At 39.7% G+C, this 24,781-nt stretch overlaps 2 protein-coding genes across 2 annotated transcripts in view; one reads left to right on the forward strand and one right to left on the reverse strand.

The window, feature by feature from the left end:
* The window catches only part of MTCP1 (mature T cell proliferation 1), a 76,943-nt gene extending 52,376 nt beyond the window's left edge, over positions 1-24,567 (reverse strand). Inside the window, exon 1 of the mRNA XM_054676356.2 lies at positions 24,479-24,567. The gene's annotated coding sequence lies outside the window, so the exon portion shown is untranslated. The remainder of the gene's footprint in view (positions 1-24,478) is intronic.
* LOC134809342 (phosphatidylinositol-binding clathrin assembly protein-like) lies at positions 13,635-19,048 on the forward strand. The gene is made up of 2 exons (XM_063804699.1): positions 13,635-14,054; positions 16,093-19,048. The coding sequence occupies exons 1-2, from the start codon at positions 13,781-13,783 to the stop codon at positions 16,299-16,301; spliced, it is 483 nt and encodes a 160-aa protein (XP_063660769.1). The 5' UTR covers positions 13,635-13,780; the 3' UTR covers positions 16,302-19,048.
* Positions 24,568-24,781: the final 214 nt, after the last annotated feature.

A 24,781-nucleotide genomic window follows, 5' to 3' on the forward strand; every position in this document is an offset into this window, starting at 1 on the left:
GTTTTAAGTAAGGAACTGGGACGTATGGTACCTATTTTATGAAATAAGAAAAGGGTGCTAGAAAATTTGAGGGGAATAAAACGATTGGAATATTTTCACATGCCAACCTTTAGCACAAGTCCTTTTCCCTTTCTGAGATTAGAGTAGTTGACCACCAAGGTTTCTTTTAGCTCAGTGTCCAGTCTTTAAAAGTGTTGAGCATCACAAGAAACAGTGGTGTGAACAGGATGTATCATTATTTTCCCAGCTGCACCAATCTGGCTTACCTTTACACAACCCTGTATCCCCTTATGAACACTAGATTCTCTATTCTCAATCACATCCAAGACTCTCATGGTAACTGTATATACTTGTTCTCTCTGTTTTCTTATCTCCTATAATTTCAACTCATTGCCTTGTGACCTCTGTCCACAGCGCTTCATTGAAACTACTCCTGCCAAAGTCACCAATGAGCTCCACACAGTGAAAGTCAATAGTTGCTTTGCCCATCCTTGATGAACCTCTCAGTATTGACACAGTTGGTCACTCCTCCTTGAAATCTACTTCCTTGGTTTCTCTTATTTTCTTCTCTGGCTATCCTTCCTGCTATCCTTTTCTTCTCTAGCTGTTCCTTCTCAAATTCATTCATAGACTTCTCTATCTTTGCATACCTATATGCAGTTGACACACAAATCTGTATCTGTCCACGCCTCTATCTGAACTCCAGACCTACATTTCCACCTCTCTATTGGACATTTTTTTTGAGACAGGGTCTCACTCTGTTGCCTAGGCTGGGGCGCAGTGGCATGATCATGGCTCACTGAAGCCTCGACCTCCTGACCTCAGCCTCCCAAGTAGCTGGGACTACAGGCACGCACCACCATGCCTGGCTTATTTTTTTGTATTTTTTTTGAAGAGGCAGGGTTCCACCATGTTGCCCAGGCTGGTGGCAAACTACTGGGCTCAAGCAGTCCACCTGCCTCGGCCTCCCAAAGTGCTAGGATTACAGGCGCGAGCCACCGTGCCTGGCCTCCACTTGGCTGTCTTAATGGCACATAAAAATGAATATATCTAAATCTGAAATCATGGTTTTCAATCTAAACTATATTCCCTTCCAACATTTCTTACCTCAGTGAATAGTGAATGTAACATCCATTTGCACAAACCAGAAACCAAATAGACATTCTTAACATCTCTCTCCATCACCTTCTAAACTATTTATATTGATAAAGTTATAGCAATTTGAAATTCTTTTTCTAGCCTAGTAATCTGAGTAATTTGTAGGATAAACATGTTGGGGGAGGGGCAGGTACATGGAGGTGTCAAAGTGCCTGATGGCTGAGGAAGCAGGCTGGGATTACTGCGTGGAGGTGTCAGAGTTTCCAGCTTTGTGGCTCCATGGTTGGGTGGAGGGGCAGGGGGAGAGATCCAGTGGAAGCCATGTTGTGCCAGTGCCCTCAGGGTGAGGAGGCAGCCAGCAGTGTGCTACATTAAGCAAATAACTAAGTTGATTGAGCGAAGAAGTAAATCTGTTGAGGAAAATGGGAGCTAGGTTTCTCAATGTCAGAGAAATTATTTGAAAACATGGAAAGGCCAGGCGCAGTGGCTCACGCCTGTAATCCCAGCACTTTGGGAGGCCGAGACGGGTGGATCACAAGGTCAGGAGATTGAGACCATCCTGGCTAACACGCTGAAACCCCATCTCTACTAAAAATACAAAAAAAAAAAAAAGGTTAGCTGGGCATGGTGGCAGGCGCCTGTAGTCCCAGCTACTCGGGAGACTGAGGCAGGAGAATGGTGTGAACCCGGGAGGCAGAGCTTGCAGTGAGCGAAGATTGCGCCACTGCACTCCAGCCTGGACGGCAGAGCAAGACTCTGTCTCAAAAAAAACAAAACAAAATCATGGAAAGGAGGAAGGGTAAAATGAATCTCATGGTATTGGATTAAGATTGGAAAAGAGTTCATTAATATGAACTCTTGTTCAAAGGAAATATATATATATATATATACACACACACACACACAGAAACCCTATATATATATATATCTCAGAGCTGAGAAAGGTATGTGTATATGTACATATCTGTCTCAGCTCCGTCCACCAAGAGGGACTAGAAGTGACACCCAGTGGTTATGAGCACAGCTAGCACCAAGATGCTGATTTCCAAACCCTCCACTAAAAATGGAATTGAATTGACAGTCCAGAAATAAGCCCACACATCTACAGTCAACTGATTTTCAACAAGGGTGCCAAGACTATGGGAGAGAATAGTCTTCAACAACTGGCGAATGGACAAGTGGATATCCACGTGCAAAATAATGAAGTTGGACCGAGACCCCACACGATAAATGAATATTAACTCCAAACGTATTGAAGACTTAAATTCAAGAGCTTAAACAATAAAAACTTTATAAGAAAACAGTAGTAAATCTTTACGATCTTGGTTTTTGCAATGGATTCTTAGATATGACACCAAAGTACAAGCAACAAATAAAAAATAGATAAATTGGAATTTATGGAAGTTAGAAAATTTTGTGCATCCAAAGACATCAAAAAGTGAAAACTCAGGACAATGGCAGAAAATATTTGCAAATCCTATGTATAAGAGTCTAGTATGCAAAATATATAAAGAACACTGAAAACAACAAAAACCAAACAGCACAATTCAAAAATGGGCAAAGGACCTAAATAGAAATTTTCCAAAGAAGACCTACAAATTGCGAAGAAGCACATGAAAAGATGCTTGACGTTACTAGTCACCAGAGAAATAAAAATCATGAGATTTGACTTTATACTAACCAGAATAAAAATGTAAGAGAATAACAAGTGTTGGTGAGGCTGTGGAGAAATTGGAACTCTTGTACACTACAGGTAGGAATATAAAATGGTGTAGACAATTTGGAAAACTGGCTGATGGCTCCTCCAAAAGTTAAACACAGAATTACCATAAGACCTAGCAAGTGCATTTCTAGGTGTATATCCCACAGAACTGAAGACAGAAATTTAAACAAAAACTAGACAACCCAAATGTCTATCAACCAATGAATGGGTAAACAAAATGCAGTCTGTTCTTTAATGGAATATTATTTGGCCATAAAAAGGAATGAGGGGTAGGAGGGAGCAGGGATATGGGGTTGATGGCTAAGAGGGATGAGGTTTCTTTTTGAGGTGATGAAAATATTCTAAGTTGACTGCAGTGATGGTTGTACAGCTCTATGACTATACTAAAAGTCATTAAATTGTTCACTTTAAATGGGTGAATTGTGTATAAATTATGTCTCCATAAAACTGTTTATTTTTTTAAAAGACACACAAAAGAAGAAACTTTCCTGCAGCTCCAGCTGACCTTGCAGGCTGGCCTCTTCCGCTCTGCCCTGTGCTCCCTAAGCTCCCTGCGAAGGAGATAAAATGAGCTCCTGGTCTGCAACAGCTGTTGGTTATTGTAATGTCTGCTTTTGTTTAAAAAGAAAAAAAGACCCAACTCCTTATACAGTTTGAATTGTATATATTTGGGGATCTCTGAGTTTCCTGTATCTGGATGTCTAAATCTCTTACTAGACTTAGGAAGTTTTCAGCAAGATGACTGGATGATCATGTTTCAGCCTCTGTGAGACAAACGTTATAGCAGCAGATGGCACAAGACCCAGGAGCCTGAGGATGAACATCACTGGAATCCACACACTCATCAGATCTGTGCTTCCCAGGCAGCAGGCACCAGTTCCCCCTTTGCCTTCCACCATGATTGTAAGCCTCCTGAGGCCTTCATCAGATGCAGATGCTGATGCCATGTTTTCTGTACAGCCTGCAGAACTGTGAGCCATTTAAACCTCTTTATAAATTACCCACCCTCAGGTATTCCTTTATAGCAATGCAAAAATGGACTAATACACAATTTAGGAGCAAGGTGTAGGTAAGACAAGGAAAGGACTGGAAAAGGGTGAAGTGACTGCTGTAAGGACTGGTAACATCAATCACATGGCTGTGAAAGGAGGGCAACAGTCCTGACTGGTGGAGAGAGCACACTTTAAACTCTGTGAAGGCAGAGGAGGGGCCGCTAACATCTCAGCTACTTGTCTGCAGAGCCTCTGGACAATTTAGCCCAGACTGCCACCACCACTTTCAACTCAATGGCTGGCCAACAAATCTTAATCTAAGGACTCTCAGAAACTTCCCAGGAACTGCTGACTCAAGTAGTTAACAGCCTCCATTCAAAACGATAGAATGAGATTAACTTTCTGGAAACTAACAAAACTCTTTTGTACAAGAGCTTAATAGAATTGGACCCTGATCCCAACTCAACACAATGGCACTGCTGAGGTCACTACAACTTCTTACATGAATAAGAAGCTACCTATACTAGCTTGCCACACACAAACTGGTCTATTATCTCTAATGTACATGGTAATGGGACAATAACACATTACCCAGGACTTCCTGCTGGTCAGTCAAGGCAGGATATGTGCAACTGGCAGCATCCCTTACTGCACCTGGGTTAATGAAATATTTAACTGGCTTGGCTCCAGTTGGGGAGCCTAGCTGCAGTGTGTATCCTCCAAGTGGGCCTAATTAGAGACTCATTCTTGTATATGTTGCCCAAAACAATCAGAATGTATTTGGTTAAGGCCCCTATAAGCACAGTTAATTAGAGTAATTTGATGGGGTGGCCTATGCTCCTGAGAATTCTTAGCTAGCTATTTGAAAAGTGAGGGATGGAGCTGTAGAGAGTGGATCTGCCATGGTGCCCTTGTGACCTGGCATGCATATATCTATGCAAGCTAGGCTTGAATTGCAACTTATCTGAGTCTTGGCAGGATGTATCATGATCCTCCCAGAACACAAGAGGATGGGAGGGTGGTGAGGTGCTGTTTCAAGGCTATCTCTAACCTCCTAATCTCTCCTGGGAGGCTGTCACTGAGACAGACAGTTTCTCATCTGAGTACTATTGAGGTCTGAGGCTATCTGCTCTGCCCCACTCAGGGTATAGCTACAGAATATAAAACTGCTAGCTGCAGTCTAAAAGGGGCTCCTCAGCAAGGGAGTGTCCCATAACTGGTGCAGCAAACATGCAGGCCTTGTTTCAGAAGTCCTGTTTGGTGCAGGGAACAAGGACATGGGGAGCTGGCACCTTTGGCCCATCTTCCTCTCGCTGTCTATGTAGGTAATAAACTGAATCTTAAAAGGACATGTTATTACTTTAGAAGCCAAATCAATCACTCTTGGGCTTGGCCTTTTTTTGACAATGTGGTAGTTATGTACAAGAGTGTCTTTGTTTTTGAGAATTGTACACTGGAGTGTTTAGGACTGATGGAACATGTCTGCAACTTGGTCTCAAATGGTTAAGAAAAAGCCATATGATAATGGTGGTACACACATGCACGCATGCATGCTGCAGAAATGTGAAGTGTTATCAATTGAACAATCTGGATGAAGTGAACATGGGAGTTCTTTGTACTATTCCTCCAACTTTTTGGTAAGTTTATAACAAGTTACTTTTTAAAATCTACATATAATGTACAATATCTGAAAGGCTACATGAGAAAATGCTAATTAGCTCATAACCTCTGGTGACTGAGCTTAAGGCCAGGGGGGAGTCTTATTTTTCACTTTGAACTCTTCTGTAAATTGTTTTTTGAATTTCTACAATGAGTATGTATTACTTTCTTAATACAAAATTAAAGTGTCCGATTTTTAAAATCACAAAAGTAATATAATAAAGGAAACTTGAAAAATGTGAAGAGAAACCTATAATTTCCTCAAAATAACTCATTTTTGGTAGTCCTTTTGGTTTTCTCTTATTTCTGTTATTCATTTCTAGTATTAATGCATCTTATAGTTTTGCATGTGGATTTCTTCATTTAACATAATTCTAAAAATTTAATATGTTGTATAGGTTTCATAATTTATAATTTTAGATAGTAGCTTACTCTCCTACTGCCACCAGATTCACTAAACAACAACAACAGCAAGGGAGTCCCATAACTGGTGCAGCAAACATGCAGGCCTTGTTTCAGCTTACTCTCCTATCTGGTGGCATGATTTAATGATTCACTAAACAACAACAACAGCAAACCCTGGGGAGAGGGACATCTGATTTCCAGAGCCACCACATTATAACATCAAAATGTCCAGTTTTAAACAAAAAAAGTATGAGGCATGCAAGGAAACAAAGTACGGCCCACTGAAACGAAAAAAAAAGTTTATAAAAACTGTCCCAGACAAAGCCCAGGTCTTGGACTTACTAGACAATTTAAATCAACAGTTGTAAATATGCTCAAAGAACAAAAGGAAACCATGAATAAACAATTAAATCAGGAAAATGATATCTCGCCAAATAGAGATAAAAAAGATAAAATTTTTAAAAGGAACAAAATAGAAATTCAGGAGCTAAAAACTATAATAACTGAAATGAATAATTCATGAGAGAGACTTAACAGCAGATTTGAGCAGGCAGAAGAAAGAATCAGTAAACTTGAAGATAGGTCAATTATCAGAGACCCAAGTATCAAAAAGAAAAAAGAATGAAGAAAAACAAACAGATCCTCAGAGACCTGTGGGACACCATCAGGCATAACAATGCACCCACAATGGGAGTTCTAGCTAAAGAAAGAAGGGGCATAAAGAAGTAATGGCCAAAAACTCCCCAGATTTGATGAAATCTATGAATCTACATATTCAAGAAACTCTTAAGTATTTTGAGAGGGATAAACCCACACCTAGACACTTCATAGTCAAAATGTCTAAAGCCAATGACAGAATCTTGGAAGCAGCAAGAGAAATGACTTATCACATACAACTGAACGTCAATAATATTGACAGCCAAATTGTTGTCAGAAATCATAGAGGCCAGAAGGCAGTGGGATGACATATTCAAAGTGCTGAAAGAAAAAGTGTCAGTGAAGAATTATATGTCCAGCAAAATTATCCTACAAAAATGAAGTAAAATAATGACATCCCCTTACCAGTGGATCTGTTGGATTGAATTAAAAAAAAAGAAAAAATAATGACATTCCCAGAAAGAAAAACAAGAGACTGCCATTGCAGACCTATCTTAGAAGAAATACTAGAGAGAGTTATTCAGGCTGAAATGAAAGGACAGTAGACTGTAACTCAGATTCACATAAAGAAATAAATATCATTGGTAAAGGTAACTACATAGATAAATATAAGACATGGTATGTTGTATTTTTGTGACGCTTTTTTCTTCTACTTAATTTAGAAGACAGCTGCATAAAGCAATAATTCTAGGATGTGTTGATGGGCCTATAATGTAAAAAATATATAATATGTATGACAATAATAGCCCAAAAGAGAGGAGAATAGAGCCATGTTGGAGCAAATTTTTTTTAATATGGTTGAAATTAAATTGGTATTCATTAAAACCAGATGATTTTAAGTTAAGATGTTAATTGTAATCACCAGGGCAACCACTAAGGAAATAATTCAAAAATATAGTAAAGAAACAAGAATTAAGATGGCATACTAGAAAATATGTAACACAAAAGAAGGCAGTAATGGAGAAATAGAAGATCAAAAGACACAGGCATATAGAAAACAAAGAGCAAAATGACAGGCATAAATCATCGCTTGTCAGTAATTAGATATAAATGAATGAGTGAGATTATTAGAATACACACAAAAAAAATCCTATTATATGCTGTTCACAGGATACAGACTTTAAATTCAAAGATACAAATAAAGTTAAGATGGTGGGAAAAGATATATCATGCAAACAGCAACCATAACAGCTGGAACAGCTAAACTAATATCAGACAAAATAGATTTTTTAAGATGTTAGAGACAAATAGGGGCATTTTATAAAGTTACAATGGTCAGTCCACCAGGAAGATGATATAAGCATATAGGCACATAACAACAGAGCCCAAGATACATGAAGCAAAACCTGACAGCATCAAAGCAGAAATGGAAAATTCAACAATGACTGCTGGAGACTTCAATACACCACTTTCAATAGTGGATAGAACAACTAGGTAGATGATAAACAAGGAAATAGAAGAACTGAATAACATTATCAACCAAGAAGACCTAACAGACAACTTACTTATAAGACACTTAATCCAACAATAGCAGCAGAATATACATACTCCTCAACTAAACGTGAAGAATTATCTAAGTTAGATCATATGTTAGGCCACAAAACGAGTTTCAATAAATTTAAAGGACTGAAATTATACAATGTATGTTCTCTCTCCACAATGGAATAAAATTAGAAATCAATAACAGAAGAAAATTTGGGAAATTCACCAAGTTATGGAAATTAAACAATAAATTCCTAAATACCCATTGGGTCAAAGAAGAAATCATAAGGGAAAATAGAAAATACTTTGAGATAAATGAAAAAACAACCCAAAACTTATGCAATGAAAGCAGCGCTCGGGGGAAATTTATATCTATAAATGCCTACAGTAAAAAAGAGAAAGGATTTCAAATTAATAACCCAACTTCTCAGCTTAAGGAACTGAAAAAAAGCAAATTAATTCCAAAGCTAGCAGAGGGAAGGATATAATAAAGGTTAGGGTGGTAACAAATGACAGGGAACAGGAAAACAATAGAGAAAAATCAATAAAACCAAAAGTTGGTTTGCTGAAAAGATCAACAAAACTGACAATCCTATAGCTAGACTGACTATGAATAAAAGATTCAAATTTCTAAAATTGGGAATGAAATAGGAGACAATACTACAAACCTTACAAAAAGAAAACGGGAATTATATCCAAAGGGGCAAAGCAAGATGGTAGAATAGAAGCCTATGCCATTCATCCTCCCTCCCCACACAGAAACACGAAATTTTAACAATTATCTGCACACACAAAAGCATCGTCACAAGAACCAAAAATCAGGTAAGCAATCACAGTACCTGGTTTTAACTTAATATTTCTGAGAGTCATTGAAGAGGATAGGAGAGACAGTCTTGACTCACAGACAGCACCCCTCCTCCATCTCCTGGTAGCGACCATGCCTTTGCAGGTAGGGAGCATATGGACCAGACCTAAACAGAGGGGAATTGCCCTTCCCAGTGGTCAGACCTTAAGCTTTTGCAGGCCTCGCCACCGTGGGCCAAAGTGCTCTGGGGTTCTAGGTAAATTTGGAAGGCAGTCTAGGACACAAGGACTGCAATTCCCAGGTGAGTCCTAGTGCTGAGCGGTGGACTAGGGTGGCACATGACCTAGTGAGACACATACCTAATGGAGTGCTTGCAGTACCCCTCCCTCAACACCAAGCAGTGCAGCTAGCATCAAGGAAATGTTTAAGGAGAGAAGAGTAAAGAGGACTTTGTCTTGCATCTTGGATACCAGCTCAGCCACAGTAGGATAGAGCACTGGGCAGTCATGAGGCCCCCATTCCAGGCCCTAGCTCATGGACAACATTTCTAGACACACCCTGGGCTAAGAAGGAACCCACTGTCTTGAAGGGAAGAATCCAGTTTTGGCAGGATTCGTCACCTGCTGACTAAAGAGCCCTTGAGCTTTGAATAACCAGCAGCAATACCTAGGGAATATACTGTGGGCCTTGGGCTCTGAGATGTGCTGTCTTCAAGTAAGACTCAGCATATTCCCAGCTGTGGTGGCTACAATGAGAGACTCCTGTTTGAGAAAAGCAGAGGAAAAAGTAAAGGGAACTTTGTCTTGCTCCTTAGGTACCAGCTCAGCTACAATGTGGTAGAACAATGAGGAGGCTCTTGGACAGCATTTCTGGACCTGCTCTGGGCCAGAGGGGAGCCCCCTGCCCTGAAGGGTGAGTCCCAGACCTGGCAGCATTCACCACAAGCTGAATGAAGAGCCCTGGGGCTTTAAGTGAATGTTGGAAATGGCCTGGAAGAGCCCCCCAAGGGACAGGGTTGGTCGTGGCCACAGGGAGAGGCACCTCTGCCTGTGGAAGGGGGAGGGAAGAGTGGGAAGTACTTCGTCTTGTGGTTTAAGTGCCAGCTAAACCACAGTAGAACAGAGCATCAGGTAAATTTCTAAGATTTTTAAATTCTAATCCCTGGGTTATTACCCTGATACCAAAACCAGACAAAGATACATTAAGAAAACTATAGGCCAGTATCTCTGATGAATATTGATGCAAAAATCCTCAATAAAATACTAACAAACTGAATTCAACAATTCAGTTTATATTACAATAAATTAGATAACATAGATGAAGTAGACAAATTTTTAGAAAAACAAAAACCACCAAAGCTGACCTACCAATAAACAAAAAATCTGAATAAACTTATGAGAAGTAAAGAGATTAAATTACTGGTTTTAAAACTTTCCACCAGTAAAAGCCCAGGACCAGATGGCTTCACTGGTGAATTCTGCCAAACATTTGAATTCATATACCAGTTCAGAATTGACAGCAGTTCTTTACAAGCTCTTCAAAAACAGAAGAGGAAATACTTCTCAACTCATTCTATGAGAACAATACTACCCTGATACCAAAACCAGACAAAGACATCATACGGAAAGAAAACTAGACACCAATAATTCTTTATGAATATAGATGTAAAATTCCTCAACAAAATCCTAGGAAACCTAATCCAGCAACATATAAAAAGAATGAGGCCCCATTACCATGTGACAATTTTCCTAAGAGTGCAAGGACAGTTCAACATACAAGAATCAATCGATATAATACACCAGATTAAATGAGTAAAGGACTAAAACTGCATGATCATCTCAACAGGTGCAGGATAAGCATTTGACATAAGCCAACACATTTTCATGAGAAAAAGACTCAACAAACTACAAAGAGGAAGGAACTTCCCCAACCTGATAAAGGCCATATATGAATAACCCACAGCTAATATCATACTTAATGGTGAAAGACTGAATTATTTCTGCATAAGATCAGAATCAAGACAAGGATGTTGTTTCCTGCCACTTTAATATTGTACTAGAGATTCTAGCCAGGGCAGTTGAGGGCAGGGGAAGGCACCCAAATTGGAAAGGAGATGTAAAACTGTATCTATTTGCAAATGGCTTGATATTATATAGGGAGAACCCTAAAGAATGCATGCACACACACACAAAACCTATTAGAGCTAATAAATGAGCTCTTCAAAGCTGCAGAGTTTGGGCAGAGTTGCTAGCTGCTCTGGTACTGGAAACCCAATTTAGCTGGGGGTTGTCAAAACAAATGGGTACGGGGTTTCTTTTGCAAGTGGTGGAAAGGTTGTAAATTGATCTTGGTGATAGTTGCACAACTCTATGAATATACTAAAAACTACTGAATTTTACACGAAATGAGGGAAAAGTTGTAGTGTGGTGGGCCCCCCACCATGTTACTTAAGAGTGTATGTCCACGGCTTGAAACTTCAAGGCTTGGCGGTGAGCCAAGGCCATGGTGCCCAGCCAAGGAGCAGGTGTCCTTGAGAACCCAAACATCCTGGAATGGATCTGGGAACCTACTACAGCAAACAGTCTCATTGCACACAGTAGGCAAAGAGCCAGGAAATTAGCTTAAAAGCAGCTTAGAGATGGGAGGCAGGGCAGATCTCTGGAGTTGTCCTGCTGCTGCCCAGGAGTGCCCTGTATGTAAGTCCTAATAAACTCCTAAGATGGACTTCTTTGGTACCTTGGCTCCTTCCCAGTTTGGGGGGCCCAGTTTGAGGGAATGTTACAGTGCCAGGCTTTTCTCATAACGAAGATATATGTGAATTAAATATCAATAAAGCCATTTAAGAAAATATGCCTTAGAAAGATGTGATTTAAAAGTAATGTGTGTGCGTGTCTAAACAAACTTCAACATTCCTTAAAGGAATACATGAACATACAACACTCAACAAAGCAAAATGAACAGTATCTGGCATCCAATCAGCAATTACTAGGTATAGGAAGAAGCAGAAAAATGTGACCCATACACGAGACAAAAATAAGTCAATAGGAACAGGCCAAGAAATGCCCAAGATGATGGAATTAGCAAATATTTAAAAATAACCATTATAACTATTATAATATCCACAAGGGTTTAAAGGAGAATGTTCATTCTTTTAAAATCTTTCATTACTCTCATTATGTTGAATAATATAAAAAGAACCAAATGGAACTTCTAGAGATGAAACATGCAATATTAGAAACGCAACATGTTCTAGATGGGATTAACAGCAAATCAGACTCTGCAGAAGAAAAGATCAGTGAATTTGAAGGCATAACAAAAGAAAATCTCCAAACTGAAGCATAGGGTAGGAGGAAGGCTCTTAAAAAATGGAAATGAACAGAGCTTTGGTGAACTGTGATACGATCATCAAGAAGTGGCCAGACGTGGTGGCTCACGCCTGTAATGCCAGCACTTTGGGAGGCCCAGGCGGGCAGATCACTTGAGCTTAGGAGTTTGAGACTAGCCTGGACAACATGGCAAAACCCCCCATCTCTACAAAACATACAAAAATTAGCTGGGTGTGGTGGCACATGGCTGTAGTCCCAGCTACTCAGGAGGCTGAGGTGGGAGGATGGCTTGAGCCCAGGAGGCAGAGGTTGCAGTGAACCGAGATTGCACCATTGCACTCCAGCCTGGCTGGGCGACAGAGCAGAACCCTCTCTCACTAACAAAACAACAACAACAAAATCACTGAGTGTAATACACATTTAATTGGAACACTCCACTCAATAATAGAAGAATATACATCTTTTCAAGTTTACAAAGAACATTTATGGCTGGGCGTGGTGGCTCACGCCTGTAATGCCAGCACTTTGGGAGGCCGAGGCGGGCGGATCACGAGGTCAGGAGATCGAGACCATCCTGGCTAACACAGTGTAACCCTATCTCTACTAAAAATACAGAAAATTAGTGAGGCGTGGTGGCGGGCGCCTGTAGTCCCAGCTACTGGGGAGGCTGAGGCAGGAGAATGGCGTGAACCCGGGAGGCGGAGCTTGCAGTGAGCGGAGATCCCGCCACTGCACTCCAGCAAGGGCGACAAAGCGAGACTCCGTCTCAAAAAACAAAAAAAGAACATTTGCCTTGATAGACTATATTGTGTGCCATAAAATAAATCTCAAATTTTAAAAGACCAAAGTCAGAAAAAGGTGTTTCGACAACAAAAGCAGTATTTAGCACTAAATGGCTATATTATAAAAGAAGCAATACATCAAGTCGGAAACCTAGCCTTCTACCTTAAGAAACCAGAAAATAAAGAGCAAAATAAACCCAAAGCAAGTAGAAGAAAGGAAATAATAAAAAGCATAAGTTAATGAAATAGAAACAGAAAATAGAGAAATCCCATGGAACCAAAAGTTGGTTCTTTGAGATCAACACAATTAACTCTTTAGGCAGACCAATCAAGAGAAAAAAAGAACATACATTACCAATATGAAGAGTGAGAGCAGTAACATCGGTAGAGTCTACAGATATTAGAAGGATAATAAAGAAATACTATGAACAACTCTATGGACTTGTGAATCTGGTGCTGCCTGAAGAGTAGGAAGACATGACCTCAAGCAGGCTACAGCCCTGATAATGTGTGACTGAAGCTTCCCTAACAATGCCATATCAAGAATTTCCAAGGTAGTGTCATAGGATCACCTAACTTCCCAAGACCTGAAGATCTCGAGAGCTTTCATATGGAGTCCCCAACATGTCCCCGTTCCTCATAATATTCGTTAATGGTTGTTGTTTATTTTGTTACTGTGGCATGTACTATGCAAAGTGCCCTAGCTCCTCCAGAGATGCCCTGTCCCAAACCTGGACTTGCCCTCAGAAACCAAGCAAGTGCGTGGTACCTGCCTTCTTGGGCCGGGCAGCCATCTTTCCCAGCATTCTTGCAGAGCCCGAGCTCCTCGCAAGTTCAAGTCCCACCTCATAATGCTGGATGTCTGCGTCAGGCTGCATGAAGTAAGGTCGCCCGCTGAGGGCTCCCTGCAGGGTCAGGCATTTCTTCCGTCACCTGGGGCTCCCTGTCCAAAACCAGGGGTGCCGGTACCCTGCTCAGGGATGCCGGCCCTCTGTGGTGTGGAAGAGGTGGGGCTGGACTCTGTCGCCATCACCCTCGACTCGCGCATGGGGTTATCTGCGTCCAAGGCTGCCCTCGGGGCGACCACCGATGAGCCCATGGAGCCTGAGCCGAAACAACTGGCTGGTGAGTAGGAGGCCGGGTATGGGCAGCCCACGCAGCTGGTGCAGTCTGAGTGGGGAAGAACCTCCTAATGGCTGCACCTTTTCTCCTTCCGCTCCCCCTCCCCCTCCCCCTCCCCCTCACCTCAGTGCCCTCCCCTCTTCCACGTCCCTGCAGGAGGGGGAGTTTGAGCTGTCATTTCTAGTAATCTTTGAGCAGAGAGGGGAACCTCTGGTGGGTTGTTTGTTTGTTTGTTTGTTTTTTGAGACAGAGTCTCGCTGTGTTGCAGGCTGGAGTGCAGTGGTGCGATCTCAGCTCACTGCAACCTCTGCCTCCCTGGTTCAAGCGATTCTCCTGCCTCAGCCTCCTGACTTGCTGGCACTACAGTAGCCCGCCACCACGCTCAACTAATTTGGTATTTTTAGTAGAGACGGAGTTTCTCCATGTTGGTCAGGCTGGTCTCGGAACTCCTGACCTCAGGTGATCCGCCTGCCTCAGCCTCCCACAGCGACCTCTGGTGTTTTTAACTACAAATTCCAAAATATTTAGAAATTATTCAACTAAGATAGGAGACAAAGAGGGTGGAATAATAACCCAGGCTTCTTAGAAAGGTCTCATTTCCCAAGTTCACCCCAGTGCCCTTATAAATTGTAACATTCAGCGAGTCTTCTGAAGGAGTCTATTGAATAGATTCTCCCTTAGGTATTCCTAACCTAACGCCCATGAATAGGCTTTAGACTGTCCATGGCACAATTTTTGTGCCCTGTGTATGTTTCTAGGAGGAAGATTTTTGATTCCTAGAGTGACCCGTTGCTCAAAGGATAGACTCCCAGTCTACCCAGTCTAGCCCCATTCCCTGTTGTTTGAGCTTGTAGTGAGCAGTGACTTGATAAACAATGTGTGCTATTGGCAGAGTATACTTAAATTTTACAGCTATTGAAAGCTGCATAGCTAGCTCACTGTTTTGATCACCCCTTTATTTTGGTATTTTACTTAAACTATTCATTGACTTAATCTGTATTTGCCTTCTGAAGTTTTACCTTCTTATCATCGTGCTAATGTGCATGTGTTACAGCAAGTTACTAAGTTAAATAGAGATTAATTTCATATATATATATATATATATATATATATATATATATATATATATATGTTTGCAAAGCATCATTCTCAGCAGGCCACATACTGGATTCTCTGTATATATTATACAGTCCTGGATACTTATGTAATATATGCCAGAATTGGCTTCTGAAGACCTAAAGAAATGCTCATTAATGAATAAGTGCCATGGATGAAGTTGTGGCATAATGATAGTTTGTAGACAGTTTTGAAAGCAAAGAGGATTTTGAACTGGTAAAAAGTAGGGAATCATTGCCATGTTCTTGAATGTGAAAATCAAATTATGAAACTTAACTTTTGAGGGGCTGTATGGAATGAATTCATGAATGGTTATAGGCATGAGGCCAGAAATTTAAAAGCTGTCACAATAAACTAGGTACAAAGCTATGAGGTAGTGGACTCAAGAAAAAGAAGCAATAAATAAAAGGATACGGGATGCAGATAAAAGGATCAGAGATGGAGTGACAGTACAAAGAAAGTTCCTAACTGAACCTTCATGGAATGACAGTTTTCTTGACAGAAGTAGTGACAGTGGTTAATAGCTTGGTCTCTAGGGTCAAACAAATCTAGTTTCAAATCCCAGCCCTGCCATTTAACTACCTGTATGATCTTGGGTATGTTACCTTCTTCAGTACTGTTCATTCATTTAATAAGTATTGACCAAAACCTGTTATGTGCCATCTGCTTTGCTGGGCCTTGAGGACCAAAATGGATTCATTCCCTCCCCTCATCAAGTATGCAAGATAACTAAAGGCATTAAATATCATGTAACATATAACAGTGCAAATTGTAATACATGTAATGAAGAAAATGTTTTTGAGGATTCCCTATGTCATTTCTCCAACATTTGATTGCATCTGTACTTAAGTTAAAATTACCAATTTTGGTTTTGAAAGTTATTTCTCAGTCTGTATTCTAATGCTCGTCATTGTCTCTAATTTAGATCTAATACAGTACATCAGTGAAACTAACATAAGCGTTGAACATCTGGCTAATGTTCTTTCTGAAAAAACTGGGAGCAGTAGCTGGGTGGTGGTGTTCAAAGCCCTGGTTACTGTACATCACCTCGTGGTGCACGGAAATGAGGTGAGCGTAAGCATGCAATTGCAAAATGTTCTTGGTTTGTCAAGGGCTTACTACCTTTTACTTTAATTAGTGGCAAGTGAGGGAAGTGAATAGCAGTATGTATTTAAAATATTTTTATCTGTTTTTATTAATGCATATATCTTTGTGATCAGTATTCTTTGAGGTGTACCATTTTAGTCACTGATAAAATAGCCACTAGATAACAATGTCCATAATAGAGTGGATATTTCTGTCAATTCTTTAGAGGATTTAGACCCTGCTTTACTTTGACAGGAGAGACTACACCTAAGCATATTACCTCATCACCTACCCATCTCTCTATATTTTACAGAACAACTGGAATGCTCCATAACATTAAATTACTTATTATTTTCTATTTTAAATTCACAGGCATTTTCCCTCAGTAAGTTTTGTATTAAAAAATCAGGGTTTAGAAATTGACTGGATTTTGAAACTCATTGTAAAGCAACAGTAATTACACAGTAGAGTATTGGTAAAAAATAGAACATATATATAAATGGAACACAATAGAGAGCTTGGTTATAGAACTACACTTATATGGGAACTTGGTGGCACTAAAAAATGTGGGGAAAAGCATAGGGGAAGGAATTTAAAATAAAGCCTATTGGCACAAGCAGCATCCCTATGGAAAAAATGAGAATGAGATGCTTATGTTACCCCATATACAAAAATAAATTCCACATGGATGAAATATCTAAATTCAAAAAATAGATAAAATTGAAGAAAATGTAGGAGAATATGCTTATGACATTTGGGTAGGGAAGGCGCCATAGTTAAAAGAAGATATTTGCAACATATATACTATAGACTAAAGGTTAATATTCAGAATACATAATTAGTAAGCAAAAGGCACTACAATAGACTAATGAGCAAAAGAAATGAACAGAGGGTTTATAGAAAAGGAAAACAGAATGTCTAATAATCATCTGAGAACATGCTCATATTAGCAAAAATTAAAATTTCTGACAGTATGAATAGTTGGGAGGACATTGAGGTAATGGGAATTCACATACTCTGTGGATACATGTAGCTGCTGCAGTTTATCACTGTGGAGCGGAGAACATTGAGACACATTTAGAAAGTTGAAAATGCCCATCCCAGTGACTCAGCAAATCCACTTCTCACATCATGTTTATAATAATGAAAAACTAGAAATCACCTAAATTTCCATCACTAGAGAACAGATAAAATTTAGTGTAGTTATACAATAAAATGCTGTATTACATTAAATGGGATTGTATACCAATAAGGCTAGACCTCAAAAACAATGCTAATAGAAGAAGCAAATTGTAGAATGACACTTAGAGTGCAAAACTACTTACGTAAAAAATTTAAAATACACACAGTACTTGTCCATGGAACAAATACATGTGAAACTATGAGGAAAATAGATTGTAAAGATAATGCATTAAAATTATGATACCAGTTACTTCTAGGTAGAAGCAGGAAATGGATCTCAGGGATGGGGCTTTATCCGTAATCATTTATTTTCTCTTATTTTAATAATAGACTTGAAGCAGATATGTCAGAAAGTTAGCAGTTATCATTTCCAGGTAGTGGGGTCCACAGATGTATCATATTATTATTTGTATACTTCCGTAACTTAAAATTACTCAAAATCAAGAGTGGGGCATGCCTAGATAGAAAGTCTTAGAGGGAAACAGTGTGTATTCACATGAGCTTTAATGTTTAACTCCTTGTTTATTTGGGGGGTATATAAATAGAGGAGAGTTGGCAGCTGCAAATCTTTATGTTGGCCAGCACAGGATGTGATTGTGCGCAACTTAATCAATGTTCCTGAAATAGATACAAGGTGTGTGAGAGAATTAAGTATACATTCATAATGACAATCATTAAGGAACTTTTCGTGTGTACAGAAACTAATTTTAGAATTTGGCACATTTGTTTGACAGTGTTTCATTAAACATGTTTCATGTCAGAGCTCTTTGTTCACTTTACACAATTTCCTGGATAAAAGTGTCATAGAAGGTAAGATGATTCTTTGATGGAAATATTTCCATATGCCAAAGAGGGAAAAGTTCTGAAAATTGTGCCTAGTTAAAAAAGTGTCTAAATTATGAAGGCTGCGATGTGCTATACATTTTAAGAATGTAAATAATCCCCAAATTCATTGATACAACGTATATTTGGAGCTTACTAAGAATAACAGAATATGCCATATGCTAGAGACAGAAAAGTTAATGAGACCTACAGGTCTTTGCTCAGTGAAGCCTTGTCCAGCCTACCAAAAATTGCAGCACCTTTACACCAGTTCTCTGCCTGGGTTTATTCTTTCCCCTTCTCCCTGACTGTCTCTGTGTTCCTTTTTTTTTTTTTTTTAACATACTTGTCTGTCATTTCCCATTGAAATGTAAGCCCTATGAGGGCAGGAATATTTGTCTGTTTTTTTCACTGCTGAACTTCCAGCACTTAATACATCGCCTGGCTTATAGTAGGCACTCAGTGATTGTTTAATGAATGAATAAATTGAAGGGGAATCAGCATACATTTGGAGGTCGAGTAGAGAGTAGTTGAGTTTGTACCATGGCCTTTCTTCTCCTTTTTCTCTATGAAGTAGGCTGCAGGTCATTTGCTGAGTGGAGGGAGAGGGGAGGAGGGATCGTGGCAGTGGGATGAGGAGAGTAAGGAAAATGCTAACAATTTATAATAGTTTCTGTGAAAATGTCGAAGGAGCTGATACAGTTCAATTATTTCATCTGTTCAGGAATGTCACCATCAATATCCCATTAAGGGATGATATCAAAGCTCTAAGGAAATAAAAATTAATCTTTAACAGAAAGCTGGAAGAATGTTGGAGTAGGTGATTAATAAAGGCCATTCTAGCTTTTGTGCTTCAAAGATATTGTTGAAGTATACAGGTGAATGTGGAATAAGTCTTTGCATTTATTGACATATTGTAAAAAGCTACTGTTGGTTGAATTGGAAATAATCGAAATATCTCATTTTTAGGCTATACTATGTCAACCTTCATCAGACGATACAGCAAGTACTTAAATGAAAAGTCACTTGCATATAGAATGATCTCATCTGACATCACAAAAACCAAGAGAGGGTCAGTAAATATCATTAGTTTGTAAGCAAGAAGTACTGAAGCTTACATGTGGCCTGCTTTGTAGTTTGTCAAAAACAGCCCTATTTCAAGATGCTGATGTCACAGAGCTTCTCAAACTCTTAATTACTGAGGTTCATGAATTTCTTTTATCTTTTATAGGACAGATTGTGTGATAAGAAACTATGAATACTGAAGAGCTGCTAAACACACTTCCAGTTATTCAAACCCAGTTTAATGCAACATAAGAGCTTTATAAATTTTGTTAAAAAATATAGTAAATAGCATCCTGTAACTATAGGTAGGAGAAATAATTTTCTAACTGTGGTGTTAATTGGTTACGTTTTTATTTAATTTTCAGGCAAATCCTGATGAACTAACTAATGGTATAATACATGCTGCTTTTATGCTCCTCTTTAAAGATTCTCTTTGTCTCTTTGCAGCTTATAATGAAGGGATCCTTAATCTGCTAGGTAGGATAAAGAATAAACTTTTTAAATGATTACTTTTTAAAGCATAAAATGGTAAAATAATTTATTTGTAAAAATCCCTTGTCTCTACATTTAGACTCACATTTGCTTTAGATACAAAATAGAAAATCTTTGCAGGGTCATGTATACTTTTCAATACAAATATTATATTGCTTCATTGGTTAAACATTATTTGGCTAATTAGCTACAAAACTTTTCCACTTTTATGTAAGTGCTAACTGATATTTCTGGGAAATTTGTCAGGGAATCAACCTAGGTTGCCATGTTTATTCATTATATGGTAATAAGGCCCATTTCCACCAAGTTCAAATAACACAGTTTTGACTTTCCTAAGAAGGTAAAGCCTATAACATAAGTAATTGTTATTGATGATATACAAGCATATATTTTTAGACTTTTCAGGAAATTACTGTCATCATTTAGCCCTAATGAATGATTCATTTAGCTGCAATTATTCTCTAAACTTTATTGACGGGAATTTGATAGCTTTCCTTATACTGAAGAAATACGTAGTATTATACATTTGTAGGGTTATAAGAGAGTAGGAAACACAGCTCTTTCCCTCAAAGGGTTGCAGAGCTTTGTATTAATCAAAAAGACTATAGACTAGAAGTCGTTGAAATTAAAATCTAAACTATCTGTGCATGCTATTAAATTCCATATACCCAGCACCAGTATTTGGTATACAGTAGTTACTCCATAAAAAATAGTTGATTATGGGGATTGAGCAGTGCTATTTCTTGTTATTAAAACAGAAAATAACTTGATTAAAATTATAATTGTTTTGAACAGGTTAAATTCATATCCAGAATTAGCTTAAAATAGAATAATCAGAATGGAGTAAAACTTGAAAATTGCTAAGATATTGGCTCCTTTATGGTAATTTTTTTCTATTTTTAGACAAATATTTTGACATGAGGAAGAACCAATGCAGGGAAAGTTTGGATATTTACATCAGGTTCCTTAGAGGAACAACCAAATTGACACAGTTTCTGAAAGTTGCAGAGGTACAGAAATCCATTTCTACTTAAGGTGTTTCTTTTTTTGCAATAATTTAGTATCAGTTGAAACTATACCTCTTTCCTCCACCACCATAACCACACAAACGCACAGAAATTGGTAGTTGTTTTAACTACTTTGTAAACAGTAAAACTAAAACTAAAACTAAAGTTAGGTACTTCAAATGTACTATCCAATGCACTTGCACTCAAAAGCAATCTTACAAGGACTTCTGTTTGCAGCCATAAAGATAACCAGTATGAAGCTTACCCTCCCACCAGAAACAACTCTAAAAGTAGACCAAAATATATATGACATAAGTCTTTTTAGGTAGTGAACAATAGGTAGGTTTGTGGTCAGTGACAGAAACACTTGAGGTGAGCCCCATGTTCTCCCTGACACTCAGAGAACCCAAGCAGGATAAATACAAAGAGAACCACACGGAGGCGAGTGATAGTCAAGCTTCTGAAAACCAAAGAGAACAAAGACATATTACCCATGGGAGAATGACAATACGAATAATCGCTGACTTCTGACTACTTGAAAAATTAGAACACGTTTGTATGATATCCAAAATGCAGCTTAGCTCTTCTTAAATCAGCAAAGACTCAATAAGCTGGAAACCGTCATTCTCAGCAAACTAACACAAGAAGAGAAAACCAAACACCGCATGTTCTCGCTCATAAGTGGGAGTTGAACAATGAGAACACGTGGACACACGGAGGGGAACATCACACACCGGGGCCTGTCAAGGTGTGAGGGGTTACAGGAGGGACAGCATTAGGAGAAATATCTAATGTAGATGACGGGTTGATGGGTGCAGCAAACCACCATGGCACGTGTATACCTATGTAACAAACCTGCACATTCTGCACATGTACCCCAGAACTTAAAGTATAATGAAAAAAATAAAAATAATTAAAAAAAAGTCTATCCTTAGGATAAATATAAGGGTGTCCTTAAGTGTGCGAGGCATACTTTAGCCTGATAAGGTACCAGCCCAGGAAGACATCATACTCTTGGGGTATTTTCTCTTTCATGCACACAATGATCTCTCAGTTACATTTTTGTTGTTGCCACTCCCTGCTGTAACGTGTACTTTCCCCCTCTTTTTTGTTTCAGCAAGTTGGAATTGACCAGAGCAACATTCCATATATTACTCAGGTCAGTGTATCTCTCCTATGTATTTAAGTGACGTTTTTGTCTTTGTTTATGTGTGTTTATTATATTAATCATCATCTGAGACTCTCCATCCTTTGCTATACACTTATGTGTGTGCGTTTTCATTTCTCCATAAGTAACATATATATGTGTGCTTATTATGTGTGTATGTGTGTGTATGTGTATAACAACTAGACCATGCTTTCAATATTATCAGTAGAAACAGCAGGGTATTTGGAATAAAGAACTTAGATTTGAGGACTGCCCTGTCCACCTTTCAGGTATATGGTCTCAAGCAACTCATTTCCATTCTCTGTTCCTTATTTCTGCAACTGCAAAATGGGTATGATGCACCACCTGGCTCATAGTAGTGTTGTAAGAATCAAAGGAGCTCAGGCTTTTTTTCTTCCTCAGCAACTAGTTCTCAGGGATCCCCTCATGGGCATAGGTGTGATCTGGGGTGGAGGTGGCAGTGCTGGAGGTGTGGACAAGATGGGCCTCAGGCAACCTGCTTGTGGATCCTACTTAGCCCTCTGGACCTGCCTGTGCTCCAACCCAGATATATCATGGGGCCTGAGCAGCAGGGCTTCTGGTCCAGCCTGTACCTACTACAGAGCCCTTTCCTACTCTGGGCCCCCAAATTTAGGTGGCAGGCCTAAATTTTAGGCCACCTGGGATATGGATGAGAGCAGTTTTCCATCATGTGGGAATATGCTGTCTCCAGAGCCCAAAGAAGCCTACCAGGTATCATGTATCCTTTTTTGTTGTGGGAGGTACAAGATGCAATACTTTATCTTTTATTTTGGATGTGATGTCCTGGTATGCCTCTGACCACTGGAACCCCCCAAATTTTATCAGTGTGAAAAGAATGTAGACTGCATGTATCTTTCACTATACTGCCCACTGCCTGCTCATCTGATCCTATGAGCATGACATCATGGATACAGTGGATCAATTTCATGCTCTGAGGAGTGACCAGATGTTCTAGACTTCTAACTTTATTATGACAGAAGATAAGAGAGTTAACACAGCCATGGGTATAAAACTGAAAATGTAAAGTGTTGTTCACTCCATGTGCCTGTGAACTCTTTCTGAGTCACACTTCTGATGGTGATAGAAAGCAACACAGTCACCAAACCAGCAGCCACATACTATGTACCTAAAGCTGCATTAACTCCACCTCTACCAAAGAAGCTATCATGGCTGGCATAGTGGCTACAATTGGGGTACTACTTGATTGATTTTGCTGTAGTTGTTAATCTCCAGAACCCAACTGGTTTTGATGGGGAATAGGGACTATCACCACTAATATAATCCTTTCTACTATTTAGATTTGTGCTAATTTCTGCCATCCTCTTGGGAGGTAGTCCTGTTTTTGGTTTTTGTTTGTTTGTTTGTTTGTTTTTTGTTTTTTTTTTTTTAATCTACTGTTTTGCTTGGAGGGTGATTGGGGGCTATATCAGAGGCACGCCCCTAGCTGAGTTTTGCTGTGGCTTAACTATAGTTATCGGCCTAGAGGACAGGAATGGAGGTGGGAGCAGATCCTGATGGGGCATGTAACTTGTGGAGTAGAGGCCTCTGTATCATCTCCAACAAAGGAGGCTCAGAGGTTTCTGGAAAATCTGGAGACTCAAGACTTTCAAAGCCATTCCCCAGCCGTCCTCATCCTACATATCAGCGACTGGTGTGGCAGACCTGCCTTGGTTGGGACTAGAAGAATGAAGGATTATCTGAGATAACACATGTGGAATGCTCAGACAGTGCCTGGTTCATGTGGCAGTCATGTGTATGTGAAGAAGCCTGTGAAGAGAGAGAAAATGAAGATGTAGGGCAGAGAGGATGGTTGCAGATGCAAATAAAATGTTAGGTTTAGTGGCAGAGAAGGAGGGATTTTTTGGCTGATGGCTTATAAATCTTTGAAGGAAAGGAATGTTCTCTCAAGTATACACAGCACAAATGTTCCTTCATGTGCAGACAAGTACAAAGGCAGCTTGCACGTAGCCCTGAAATCCCACAAAGTGGTCCACAATGGGAACCACTGTTGGGTGAAATAATGCATGGCTTCCTGAATGAGAACTCAGATGACCAGTGGTGGGAAGAGAGAGAGACAATGAGAATGTCTGGGTTAGTAGGGGAAAAGACAGAGTTTCATTGCCTCATGGCGACATAACCAGTTGATTTCAATAAACATTCATTCGTAAACATGCTTGACTCCTTTTCAGTTATAATGAATGAGACACAATCCCGGCCCCTGAGTTCCCGAAAAAGACTGAACAAAAATTATACATGAAGAATCACTAGGTATCCATCACAATGTAGTCCTCTGACTTTTTTCTACATTGACCTTTCTTCCCTAAGGGAGGTGGTGGGGGCAGCAAGGGGACCTTTGCTAGGAACCACAGTCTCAGCCATTGTCAGGATGCAGATGAGCATTAACTGACCAGCACCTGTGCTTAGAGTTCTAAGGGCCACATTTCCCACCAGTCCACCCTCCTCCTTACCTCAGCTCTGGTCTTCCTGAGATCAAAAATGAAGTAGATGGTTGCAGGAGAGCCTGCAAAAGGCAGGCAGGGATCTTGTTGGTAAACTTTCCTGCAGATTCATTCCTCTGTAAATCAACCCTTTTTCTGGAAGAGCTTCCTTATCAGTACGCTGGGCCCTGGCCCTCAGCCAGTACAGAAAGTCATTTGTCAAGGCCTTCAGTTGGCAGACGTGCTCCCTGGACTACGTGCTTTCTCGGGTGTCCCAGAAACCCTGGAATGGAGTGAAATGCAGGGCTACGTGGGAGAGCAGGGAGGCAAGAA

Source organism: Pan troglodytes, chromosome X (assembly GCF_028858775.2).
Source record: "Pan troglodytes isolate AG18354 chromosome X, NHGRI_mPanTro3-v2.0_pri, whole genome shotgun sequence".
In the NCBI taxonomy this organism is placed as follows: Eukaryota; Metazoa; Chordata; class Mammalia; order Primates; family Hominidae; genus Pan; species Pan troglodytes.

Bases quoted from the DNA above. Each gene is read 5' to 3' on its own strand.
- LOC134809342 (XM_063804699.1), top strand. From the start codon at position 13,781: ATGCTGGATGTCTGCGTCAGGCTGCATGAAGTAAGGTCGCCCGCTGAG. The intron at 14,055-16,092 runs GTGAGTAGGAGG...TCTCTAATTTAG, and splicing joins TGAGCCGAAACAACTGGCTG to ATCTAATACAGTACATCAGT.